The sequence below is a fragment of the Carlito syrichta genome, unplaced genomic scaffold (genome assembly GCF_000164805.1).
Source record: "Carlito syrichta isolate Samal-C Ts95f unplaced genomic scaffold, Tarsius_syrichta-2.0.1 Scaffold302944, whole genome shotgun sequence".
Lineage (NCBI taxonomy): Eukaryota > Metazoa > Chordata > Mammalia > Primates > Tarsiidae > Carlito > Carlito syrichta.
The window spans coordinates 235242-248439 of record NW_007247040.1 but is presented as its reverse complement, the minus strand read 5'-3'; the positions used below and the strand labels follow the sequence as shown (position 1 = coordinate 248439).

The window sequence follows — 13198 nt, the reverse complement described above, 5'->3', positions numbered from 1 at the left end:
ACTGCCCTCCAGTCTGGGCGACAGAGTGTGACTCCAACTCAAAAAAAAAAGAAAGAAAGAAACCTACAGAATGGAAGAAGATATTCGCAAACTACACATCCGACAAAGGACTGATATCCAGAACCTACAAAAAACTCAAACCAATCAGCAAGGAAAAAGCAAATACCCCATTAAAAAGCGGGCAAACAGCACGAACAGACATCTTTCAAAGGAGGACATGCAAATGGCCAACAAACATATGGAAAAATGCTCAACATCACTCGTCCCCAGGGAAATGCAAATTAAAACCACAGTGAGATGCCACCTTACACCAGGTCAGAATGGCCATTACTAAAAAATCAAAAAACCATAGGTGCTGGAGCAAATGTAGTGAAAGAGAATGCTCATATACCATGGGAGTGTACCGTAGTATGACCTCCATGGAAACTGGAACAGAGATTCCTCAAAGAATTGCAAGTAGATCTACCACTTGATCCAGCAACCCTACTGTCTCCCCAAAGGAACAGAGGATGTTCGTTCTATAACAAGACGCCTGCACTCACATGTTCATTGTAGTACAATTCACAATCCCAAGGATGTGCATTCAACCCAATTGGCCATCAGCTGATCAGTGGAAAAAGAAAACGTGGTATGCGCCGGGCTCAGTGGCTCAGCCTGTAATCCCAGCGCTTTGGGAGACTGAGGTGAGTGGATTGTCTGAGCCTGCGGGTTCGAAAATGTGGGATATTATTCAGCCATCAAAAAGGAAATGATGCGTTCTGCAGCACCCTGATGGAACTGGAGAAGAGCAGGAACAGAAAAACAGACACTGCACGTTCTCATCAACAAGTGGGAGCTAATATAAACTTCATAGGAAATTTTAGGTTTAAAAGGTGATATGTATATATGTATATGTATAATGTGATCCTACTATTGTAAAAATGTGTGTATATACATGACTATGTCCGTGTATACATGCACATGTATGTACATAAATCTGGAGGAAGCAACATACACCAACATGTTAGTAAGTCATGTTTGTCGTGGGTTTTCTGGAGTTATAAAAATTCCTTATAAAATGCAGTTTGTAATGCGTGGCTTATGTGGATCTAGAGAGAGAGAGAGAGAAGAAAAAGTGGGAGGAAATACCTGGTGTACATCTCCTCATCACAGACAGCCAAGAACTAGTGAAGATATATCCATGTCAGCATGGGCCAGAGATGGGCACACACACTGCTCTCACTTTGCTTGTCTGGCTTCATTTTATCGCCATCTATCTGAGCTAATGGATAATAACAGCTACCATCTTCTGAGTTCCTACCAGGAGACTGCTACTGATCAAGGTATTTTGTAGTAAGCTGTCTCTCATCTCTCAGGGGGGAAAAAAAACAAACCGTCACTAAGAGCAAGAAGCAGAGGTGGCTGAGCCTTGCCAGCTGTAACAGTGGCAGCACAGAAATGTACATCGGTGTCACTGGAGCCCCAAGTCCCAGAGCTGTGCTGATCACTGTCGCCGTTCTGCAGGACGAGGTCCGTAGCACCGGGCGAGGCAGGCACATGCAGAACCCTGAGCCAGAAACGTCTCTTCTGGCTCCACATCCCAGAGGAACCCTCTCATTGACCGATAGGGGGCATGTGTGAGGAGGTTCACTGCTGACCTGTCTGGGCTGGCGAGGAGCTGCAAGCAACATGAGTGTCCCTCGCCCGGGGACGGGTAAGTGAAGTACGGTAGACGCACACTGTCAAGACGCGACACGGCAGGTAGAGGCAGCAGACACACACAGGAAAGCCAGCGACGGCAGCATGCTTGAAGTCAGTTGTGTGATTAACGCAACTCACTCCACTTGAAGCCAGAAGAGGAAAAGGATTTTTAAAGCCCACACACACACACAAAATCCGACGCTTTCTTATTATTTAATGCGTATGGAGTTTCAGTTTAGAACGACAAAAGAGTTCTGGGCATCCGTGAAACGCAAATCAAAACTACAATGGGATACCACCTAAGTCCAGTAAGGATGGCCATCATGGATAAGCCAAAACACAAGTGCTGGCATGGGTGTGGAGAAAAGGGAATGCTTCTACACTGCTGATGGGTGTGCAAGCTAGTTCAACCTCTATGGAAAACAGCGTGGTGACTCCTAAAAGGACAAAAATTGACCTTCCATATGATCCAGCGATCCCTCTCCTGGGAATACACCCAGAGGAACATAAATCACTCAACCAAAAAGACACCAGCACACGCAGGTTTACAGCTGTACTGTGCACAGCAGCAAAAACGCAACCAACCCTACTGGCCACCGAAAGGGGACTAGATGAAGACAATGTGATACACACACATGATGAAATATTACACAGCCATAAGAAAGGACAAAAATCATGGACTTTCCAGCGAATTAGATGGAGCTGGAGACCATTATACTAAGTGGGTTATCACAGAAACAAAGAACTGAATACCGCAAATTCTTACTCACTTGTGGGCCCTGAATGCTAGTCACACCAACCCAAGGGCGGGATGGGCAGTCGCTGAGCACTGCCAGGGGAGGGAGGATGGGGAGGGGGCACATGGCGACACAAAGGGCACCCAGCCCACTACCAAGGGAAGTGAGGGCCAGTTAGAAGCCCAGACTCCACCTGCATGCAGCCTACTGATGTGGATAATCCTTATTTGCATACCTCATCTTTGTCATTAAAAAATTAATTTAAAAAAGAGCTTCTGGGGATGGGTAGTGGTGATAGTCGCATGACAACAAAAATATACCCCACGCCACTGAACTGTACACTTACAGATGGTTAAAATGGTAAGTTTTATACTATGTATAGTTTACAAAAGAAGAAAAGCTGCCACGCTCCCTTCATGACCCCAGGCTACCGATTCCTACCCGTCTTATATCCCCCTCTACACATCCTGCCTAATACCAAGAAATTCATGCACCTGATGGTGGCTAGCTGGAATGCAATGCCTTGCTTCTATTAAAAGCCTGCAAGAAAAGATGTGACTTGTGAAAGTTGTTATTGCACTTACTTGGGCAATTCCTGCAATAAATGCATTAAAGCAGGTTGACAGGCGCATTTTTTGAGGTGCAATCATGAAGCAACCTTCCTGTTGGTCATAGCCAAGCAAGACGTACAGGTGCCGCTTGACTGTGTTGAAGGCCTTTGCACTGCTGATGTCTGACTCAGCGCTGCTCTCATCCTTGGCCATGAACTTCATGAGCACGGTGATCAGCTGGTGAACTGTCTGGTGGTCGATCCCGGCATCTTCGGGGAGCAGGTCCTTGATGGTGTTGTCATTCTCAGGAGATTGTTGTCCTGTCAGTACAAGCAAGGCTGTCAGCAGGCAGCTTCCCGACACTGAAATCTCACTTAGATATTGAGAAAGCACTATTCTTTCTGCTTCTACTATAAAGATTCTGTTCCAGACAAAAAACTTGAAGGCACAATATGACCCACTAAGCAGAGCATGAGTTCAGAGGGGGAGCTTATTGTCATTTTTGTGTTCATTAACAGCTAAGTAGTTTGGGAGTATTAAGGGAATGGAAATAGCAATAAGGCGCTAACAAGTAATGTCATTCTCAACAAGACAAAGGTCAAAATAAACTTTACATTCAGCAAATTTTCAATTTCTTGACAGAGTTTTATCCTCAGTGATAAAGAAAGAGAAGTTTCCCTTTCAGGTTTGTAAAATAGTCATGTAAGAATAAGCACAAAAATAATCATCTAAAATCTACTGAGGACAAAAACATCCACTGGATTATTTTTGTTTAAATTATCATCTCAATTGAGTTATGTTCATGAATTAGCTGGTGCAAAAGTAGAGTTTTATTTCCCAAATCCTGAGATATTAGCAGTGTGTACTTTAAAAATGAAATCGTTAAAATAGCAAATTATAAGCCCTGCTGTATGTCATGAGAAACATCCAAGGGGAAGGGAGGACACAGACAGCCAAAGAGAGCAAAGCATGAACTTTCCAAAACAGAAAAACACATGAAGGTGGGCTGAAAGTTCACATGAGGAGAAAAAAATGCCTCGGCCCTTGGTTTCCCTTTAGCCTAATCAATAATTGTATCTGAGCAGCTTCCTGACATTGACTTTTTCTTTATAGTTTTTTGCTCAAAGGCAGAAACTAAACACTGTCTCCCTTTGCTCTTCCGCTCCTTCTGATCAGGTTTGGTTTAACACTTTGGGGAAAGGAAGAATGCCATCTGCTCTTTTCTGTTTATGATTTGGGCTTATTCAAAATGCTCTTTGCACTCCTGTCCTTCTTTGGATGAGCAACATAAGAATTTCTACATTGGAAAGCTCTTGCCTGGTAGTTCAGGTCAGCCCACCAGCAGCTATACCTCTCATTCTCTAAGGAGGAGTTCTAAATGATGACAAGCTCTGGTTACTCCTCCGTTAATTTGGCAACGTTTCAATCTTTCAGAACATAGCAAAGAAGAGCGAGATATAAAGAATGCTTCTGGGCCTGCAGGAATTCATTGTCTCAAGCCCCATCTGGGACAGTGGCGCGAAGGTCAAATTGAGTGTTTACTGTTTCGGGCCTCCACATGAAGTAACAAGCTTGGTTGTCTAGTTTCCCTGAAGTATCAGAAGAATGTTGGTCTGTTCAAAAGCAACATGCTGGGAATGGACAGTTGACAAGTGAAGAGGCAGCTGAAACAACCTGGTCTAAGAGCCTCTAACATGGAAGAAACCTCCCGGCACTGTTCAGTCTGATTCTGGGACAGTAGCGTTTTCTGTCTCATACAGTCTGTTCATGAAGGACTGAACATATGCACTGTGCTTTATAGAAATTTTTATCGGAAAGTATTCAAATAAAACCTAAGGATTATTTATTACAGGATTTCCCAGGCAAGGAATAATCAATAAATGACTAATATGATCATGACTTATTAAGCATCAGAAAAAAATCAATTTATGTGGAACACCCTGTTTCCACGAAAATGTGAAGCTACATTGTATATTACAGTTAAGTGTCTGTAACGTAGGATTTGACCAAAAGCAATACTCATGTAAAGCCTTGTAAAATAGAACAAGTTTAGAGAACTATCTTTTCGACATTAAAAGCATATACACCCTTGATTTTTCCCCCCTCTAGAGTACTACTTGACAACTAGAAGGATATTATTGTTTTGGGCAAGTTTGGGCCAAGAATGTGACAAGCGTCACAGACAGGTTCCCCACAGGGTCCAACGTTTCTATAGCAGCAAGTGATGGTTGTTACATTACAGCTTCGTTCCTCAGTTCCTTTTGGCTCCAAGGTGCAAGGTTGAAGACAGCACATGCCATTCACCTTTGCTCAGCCACCTCCATGTCCAAAATTCCGAGTTAGAAAATGGAACTGGCAAGCGTTCTGGAGGAAGTGTACCTTTGTTTATAGTCCTGATCATCTGAGCGCCTCAACACAGAAGAAAGGGTGCTCCCAACAGGGTCCAGCAAGACCCTGCACCCATTTCCTCCCCTCCCAATTCAAGTCTAGAAAACAGACAACTGGACTTCAACCTAGATGTTTCAAAGCTCTTCATCCCATGACCAGTGGGCGTGTTTTTAACAACATGTCATCTTTAGTGTTCTCCTCAAACTTGCATTCCTGACCATGACACATCACTTCATACATTTCCTGGTCTCACTGCAGAGTCACTGCAGCTTCATTGTCACTGGCCTTTGAAGATCTAGACATGAGTGATCTTTAATAAGCCACTAAATACACTGAAGAATGAACTAGTTAATGGGACATTCTTACATAAAATGAAAAAAAAATCTCTTTTATTCCAATAATTCGCCTCTCCAGTGGTGGCTTTGCAAGCCCACACTTTGTTTATTGTCCCTCTTCAAAACACAGCAAGCTTGCAGCTGGGATACTCTTTATAAAGACAGTGTTACCTTAATCAAATCCCTAAGAAAAACAAAGCGTACACAAGCTGAAATGTTCTTTGTTGGTAAAGACAATACCGGTGTTTCAGTTATCTGTAAAAGGTATAAAGTTTCCATTTTAAAACTAAATGCCTACAATATTTTCTCTATGGTATGACAACTGAAACATTTACTAGTTTTGAATTCTTTTGTCTATGAAATTTCTATCTCTTAACATAGAGATTGAACATGTTAAGAGCCAGATTTTATTATTCTATAAAGAACAATGAAGCATCGTTACAACCATGGGGCAGAGCCCTTCCAACTGCAACTTTACGGTAGACTGAGTTCATTACAGACTGTCCACAGAGTTGCATAGTTGACTGAAACTCCAAAACGTAACACAAAGCTTTCTATTCAGATGACCTGAAACCCTGCAGGGTCAGGAGCTGCCTTTCCAGCCTCATCTCCCATGATCCCACCCGGAATGTCCAACATTCTCATGAGCTGGGCTGTTCGTGGATCTCAGCATGGAGCCAACATTTTCTGACGGCTCCATGTGCCTTTGCTCACGGTGTTCCCTTTATCTTACAAGGCAGCTCTCCACACACAGCCCCGACTGTGTTACAGGTCTGGTCCCCAAAAGCCACCTTATTACACGTGCTCATCCTCCTCTCAGCAGCTGCATGTGATCTCTAAATTCTGTGAGTCTCCAGGGCAAGAAAGGAGGAAGACGGAAGGGACAAAGAGAACCGAGGGACGCTTCCTTCAGCACCACCTCTCACATGACACACAATGATGATGCAAGGCAGAACTTTATCTATGCGTTTGTCTTATTTCTGCGGTAAGAACATAGCTCCGTGAAGACAAGGGCTGTATCGTATCCGTGTGTGTACCCCTCACAGAGTATGGAGCAGCATTTGCCACACAGTAACTGCTTATTATGGGTAAATGTCTAAGAACACTGAGTTCAAGAAATTAGTTCCCGTCTTATACTCCGTATTAGAGACACTTTTAAAGTCCCCAGAAGGCACAGAAATGGGAATGTTTCTCTGTATGAATTGACTCACGAACTCCTCCATCAAAACATCAAGGGACAAGTAGGTGGAGGAAGGGAAGGTCTCTTCCAAGAGCTTCCTGTGCATCTGGTGCAGTGAAGCCTCCGAGTGAGGACCAGGACTGAGGCTGCGTGGCATCACTGCCTCACTGACCTACCTGGCTTCTGCCTCCACTTCAAGCCTCCCTCACAGCAGTTCTGCCGTGTGCACAGCCACAGAGAGGCTGGGGAGAGGGGGTGGTGACCAACTTCATGTCCTCACATGCTCCCTATCCTGGCCGCTACCATTCCTAGCCCACACCCTATCACCGTGTGCTGACATCCCATCTGCCAGCCAACGGGCAGGAAACTGCCCGTGCACAGGAACTTCCCTGATGCCTACAGCTGGTAGTGAAACTCCCCCCGTCGCACTTAACATTAACCATCCTACTCACTGTCAGTTGCACTCAAGATGAGAGTTTACGAATATTCATACCTTATTCTACCTTACTTGGCCATAAGCAAGCTGAGAATATAAAAACTTTAAATGGAGCTGGGCTCAGTGGCTCAGCCTGTCATCCCACGCCTTTGGGAGGCTGAGGTGAGTGGATTGCCTGAGCCCGCAGGTTCGAGACCTGCCTGGGCAGCGAGACCTCATCTCTACCATAAATCAAAAAATCAGCCGGGCGTGGTAGCACGTGCCTGTAGTTCCGGCTACTTGGAAGGCTGAGGTGGAAGGATCACCAGAGCCCAGCAGGGCAAGACTGCGGTGGCCGGGAGTGTGCCACTGCACTCCAGCCTGGGCGACAAAGTGAGACTCCAACTCAAAAAAAAAAAAAAAAAACCTTCAAATGCATGTTTGTATTCTTTATATTTCCCGGTACAGCAGGTATGCAATAAATGTGTATTGAATAAAAGTTATCACTTCCCAAAAATATAATTTCAGACAAGAACATTTCTACAAAACGACTGTACTCTTTGATTTATTGGATCTTAATGGTCAGTAGGCATTTTGCAAGTTAGTAAAGAAGTGAATTATGAATCATCTGTAGGAAGAAAGAGTGAGCCCAAAGAAAAGTAACTTGGAATTCTAGGTCAGAATGCAATCTGTTCTGTCCCTGACTAGTTAGTTATATGTTACCTTAAGCAAGTCATCTAAGCAGAATTACTTAATCCCTCAAGTACATCAGTTTTCCAGGCTTCGTGCCAAATAAAAAAATAGTACTTCTCATATATCCAGAACTGTTGTGAAGTCAAAATTAGATGATTTGCAGAAAAACATTCTTTATTGGTAAAAAAAAAAAAGTAGTATACACATATGAAGTATTATTAGCACTAGTATATACTTACTATTGTTTAATTATTCCCTCCAGGAAATAAGGAACAAGATCATAATTAAGCATTCTATGTTCATACGGGTTGACACCGTTTATTCAGTATTGTGCTGATATACCATAAGTGCTACATTATATTCAGCTGGTCTTCAACAAGTATGCTACATATCTGAAGAAAATAATTCTTAGTTCTTCCAGTGTCCATAAAAATACAATTTGAATCTACACAAACTTCGAATTAGCAGTTAAGAAAACTATGCATTTGATCAATTAGGATGAAATGAAGATGCTGAAATCCCACTACCATTTACTGTCTTGTAACAGAGTCAGGATCTCTTGGCTTGAGACCCAGATCTGTCGCCAACAGGCTTGTGACACTTGTTCTTTTATGGGAATCTCAGTTTCCTCTTTTGTAACATAAAAATGTTAAAATATCTCTAATATTTCAGCAATAACATTCTATGAATTTTATTTATATGCATGAAGGCCTTTGACTCATAAAAGTCACAAAGGAGCCAGCTTTCTACAAGTCTTACAGAAAATGCCTTCTATAGGAAACAGAATTTTCTATTCTATGTGCTCTAGGTACATAAAGGTTAAGATCAGAGAATCATACATTGTATATCCAATGCCAAAAAGTTCGGCCTAAACAGCAATTAAAACTAAGTCTTGATACATCATTAAAGCTTTATTTCAGTCCTAATCAATAAAAGGTCTGCACAGAGTAACTCGTTATTTGGCTCAAACTAAAGTATGTTCGTTAAGTAGCAAGTTCTTTAGTTTCCACTTAATTACTATTTAAACCATTCCACAAAATCTTATGATTATCCTGGCATGTCTTTCCAAGTTAAAACATTCAGTGTCCAATAAGTAACAATGCAAAAATGGAACACTACAGTTGTTTGAAATTGTCTTGTAAGCTAAGCTAGCTGTTTCCAAATCTATACAAGTTTTGCATATGGTGGCATATAAATGACTTTTCCAGAAGTTTTAGCTTCATACTTAATCTAAACAATGTTGTTATCTGCCCCTTTTCCATCTGGTCGCATTTGGTTCAATAGTTAGTTGCCCAAATGCTTTTTTTAACCGCAATAAATATATATACATATTTTCCCACAGAGAAGTGGGAGACTTTTTGGTCAGATTGTTAAGATGGATAATAATAATTAAAATCTAGCTTTTCAGCTAAACCTTAAGACAAAAAGATAAGCTGGGATAAAACAAAACTAATTTACAATACTCTTAAGAACAATCTCAAAAAGGCCTAACCACAGAGGATGGAGTTCACATTTCTAATGAAGCTCAGGATCAGAAGTTCTTGTTTTTATTCTTTAAAAAGAAAATCACTGTGGGAACTTTTTTGTCCTCTCAATAAATCCTGCTTTTAAAAAAAAAGAAAAGAAAATCACAGCAGAGCACATGAGTGATGTATAAGACAAGATAGGGGACTCAGTTCAATGTTTGCTCTTCCTTTCTCGCGTCAACTTTAAAAGAGAAAGTACAATTTGGCACCATCTCCCAACTGCATTCATGATCTTTGGGGCACTCTCTCTTTTCCTCTCCCAGTCCAGACATGCTCTCCTTTGAGTATTCTTTTTTATAACACATAATACACACAATCTTGAAAGCCTCTGTGCTTGAAATTTTCCTTCTGAAAGTATCAACACCATTCTGAAAAGTTTACCTGAAAACTAGTCTTTGACGAAAAACCAAATGGTCAATAACATGATACACAGGTGCTAGTTACCAAGCTTGTTTCTGACAAATAAGCAGATATGTAGAACCTTCTCAATCTTCCCAGTGAGTCTGTAATATCCTTGCCAATGTCCCTTCAACTCTTAGGCCACTTCATGATGAACTGCAATATACCATGGAACATCAAACGATACACTACCATGCTGAATATGAGTCTACGGTTCTCTAAACAATGGGAGCCTCCTTACTCTGAGAAACAGAAATGCATGTAGACTTGCAAAGAATCAGGAATGGCTAAAGGGATGAGTGGATGGCGGTGGTTCGGATGCATACCCTTTTAAAATGTCAATGAAATGTATGCTTTTCCTATAGCAGTTATAGATGGACATAATATTTGTATGTATAAATACACATACAAACATAAGTACTATGCACAGCTCTAGTCATATTGGCTCTCTAGGGAAAGGTGCATATTTGGGTCATATGATGCTTCTTACCGGACCAAAAGCTAATGGGATCAAAAGCCATCTGCTAACATTGAGATGGGAAGAATTGCCATGACAGCGGCTCAAACACGCAAGCATCTGGGATAAGATGCTTCTGAGTTTGCAGATCCCAAGTATATTACCCTGGTCCAGTTAGAGACACCGCATTCTTTACCTCGTCCACCGGCGGTAGACACTTGCCCACGGCCCTTCAAGGTCAGAAGTACCCACCTTGTGTCTGTTCAGGTGTCCCACCGAGAGCTGGAGCAGACTGCTCATGCCTGGTCAACCTCACAGCTTAAAAATCAACAACAACTCTATTTAAATAAGCATTACAGACAACTTGAGCCTAGAAAATATACTCAGTGCTAACTGCATTGGGTAGTAGAGGCAGGTTTCGTTTTGCTACGTGTAACTAACATCACATAAAAGTTGTCTATGCAACAAAAGTTTTGTGGCTACATTTGAATCTCAAGAACATCCTTCAATATTACTTCAATTCTTAATCTTCAAAACTGTCATGTGAATCAATGAATAAGAAACAACAATGAGTAAACCAAACTGATCAGTCAGGTTATAAAAGAGCCGGGAAACTCATATAAAAACTGTCATTTGTTAATTCCAGGTACTGGTTTCTAGGATCTGGAACAGTTTCACCTGGGGCCTAACCCTACTATAAGTTTTTCCTAAATGAATGGCTATAACTATCTTTGCTTCCTTAAAATCTGGGTTATTGATTACTTAAAGGGTTTTCATCGATTCTTCCAAAGTTCCTAATACCACTTTTCCATAGCTTGTCATAAAATAGAGGAAAAAATGTAATAAATAAAATCAAATCATATTTATGATTTAAAATGATTATGCTTTATAAGGCTGTCTTCTAATAAATGCCAATGAAAAAGCAAATCTTCCAGCTTTTGATAGGATAAGAAATATGTTTGGGGTGTTATTTTTTAATGTCATAGCAGTTGTTTACAGCTTAACTCATTTAATAAGTCTTACAAGTTAGTAACAAAGTTAAATATACCCAATCATTAACATGGTGATTTAGTTATGAATTTTTAATTATCTATCACTCATGAGTGGCTGCTAATTATTAGTCATCTAAACATTTGGTAATTTTACTCTCTTAAAAAGAATAATATTTTTTAAAAACTTTATTAAAAAAGTATGTATGGTCTTGTTTTTAGTTGGCAGTGAAGATTGCTTTTATTTATACATTTTCTGTGAATTTAGGCAGAGATTTCACTTCTCAGCTGATTTTTTTTTTTTTTTTTTTTTTTGAGTTGGAGTCTCACTCTGTCACCCAGACTGGAGTGCAGTGGCTGCTCCCAGCCACCGCAGCCTCGACCTGCTGGGCTCCGGCGATCCTTCCACCTCAGACTTCCAAGTAGTTAGAATTACAGGAATATGCTACCACACCCGACTGATTTTTTTATTTTATTGTAGAGATGAGGTCTCGCTGCCCAGGTGGGTCTCGAACCCGCGGGCTCAGGCAATCCACTCACCTCAGCCTCCCAAAGGCACGGGATTACAGGCTGAGCCACCGAGCCTGGCTGGTTTTTATTTTTTTAAATCAATCGTTTATAATTGGGTTGTCTGGGGACTTGTGTGGTTGCTTCTATCAAGCATGAAAAGAAAACACAGCCCACATGTCAACTCTACCTCCTTAGCTGCCATGGGTCTTGTTGCCTAAGTCTCATTTAGAAAGCTCTTACATTACAAGGCTGGTGGTGCAAACCTCCATGTTCTAGGGCTTAGGAGCAAATGTTTTTTCTAAGTTTCAAGCCAAGCATCGATGGATTTGCTGCCTTCTACATTTCAAAACCACTTACTGCTGGATCAGGGCTTTGCTGCCCCCACAAGCTAGAAAAAGCTACCCAACCTGGCATATATACTCTGGGGTGATTCTCTAGGGAATCTGAAAGCCAAACTAGTTGAACAAGCTCAGTTTGCTAAATACGCTAGTCTTGGTGAACACTCAACAAGACAAGTCAGCCTCAGAAAGACGTTAAACAGATTTAGTGGGAGGGTGGAGGCAGATACTCAACGGATTTTGGAGGTCAGGGTCTCAGGGAGGGAGAGTGCCCTCTTGGATTCCACGGGACCTTTCACACTGTCCCTGAGAGAACGCACACTCTTCTGGCGGTTTCTTGCAAAGCGAGCCCTCTTGATCTTCCACAAAGCTGCGTCACTGAGGTTAGCAACATTGGTCCTCACAGCAGTGATGGCTTTGCAAAAGGAATTAAAGGGTTATTGTTTTCCTCTACTGGTTATGTATTACAGTTAATTTGAAACAACCTATCTGTGTAGAGTTTCAATATCAAAATACATCTTCCATGGGTCTTTCTCTATAATGAGCCTTATATTTAAAAATCATGACTATTGTCAATCATTTTTTTTGTTTAGCTCATAGAGTCAAATTATCTGATTTTTGTTATCAGTGGATAGTTGAGCGATGAAAGCCTTTTCTCCAACTATTAGACCTGTAGCTAACTAATTAATAAGCATGCAAGAATGAGTTTTCAAGCTACAAATATATTTCACCAAATTGTTCACAAACATTGTGACTAAAATAATACTTAGAAAACACACAATTGGGCCGGGTGGGGTGGTTCAAGCATGTAATCCCAGCACTTTGGGATGTTGAGGCTAGAGGATTGTCCAGGTGTTCGAGACCAGCCTGGACAACTTGGCGAGACTTCATCTCTACAACAAATCAAAAAATTAGCCGGGCATGGTAGCACATGCCTGTAGTTCCAGCTACTTGGAAGGCTGAGGCAGAAGGATAACCTGAGCCCAGCAGGTCGAGGCTG

At 41.6% G+C, this 13198-nt stretch overlaps 1 protein-coding gene across 1 annotated transcript in view; it reads right to left on the bottom strand.

Moving 5' to 3' along the window:
- The window catches only part of UNC79 (unc-79 homolog, NALCN channel complex subunit), a gene marked incomplete at its 3' end in the record, with an annotated part of 165707 nt that overhangs the window by 36132 nt on the left and 116377 nt on the right, over positions 1–13198 (bottom strand). The window contains exons 25-27 of the mRNA XM_021711940.1: positions 12434–12613; positions 10614–10679; positions 3002–3288 (exon numbers count right to left, since the gene is read on the bottom strand). Coding sequence (XP_021567615.1) covers positions 3002–3288; positions 10614–10679; positions 12434–12613 — 533 coding nt within the window. The remainder of the gene's footprint in view (positions 1–3001; positions 3289–10613; positions 10680–12433; positions 12614–13198) is intronic.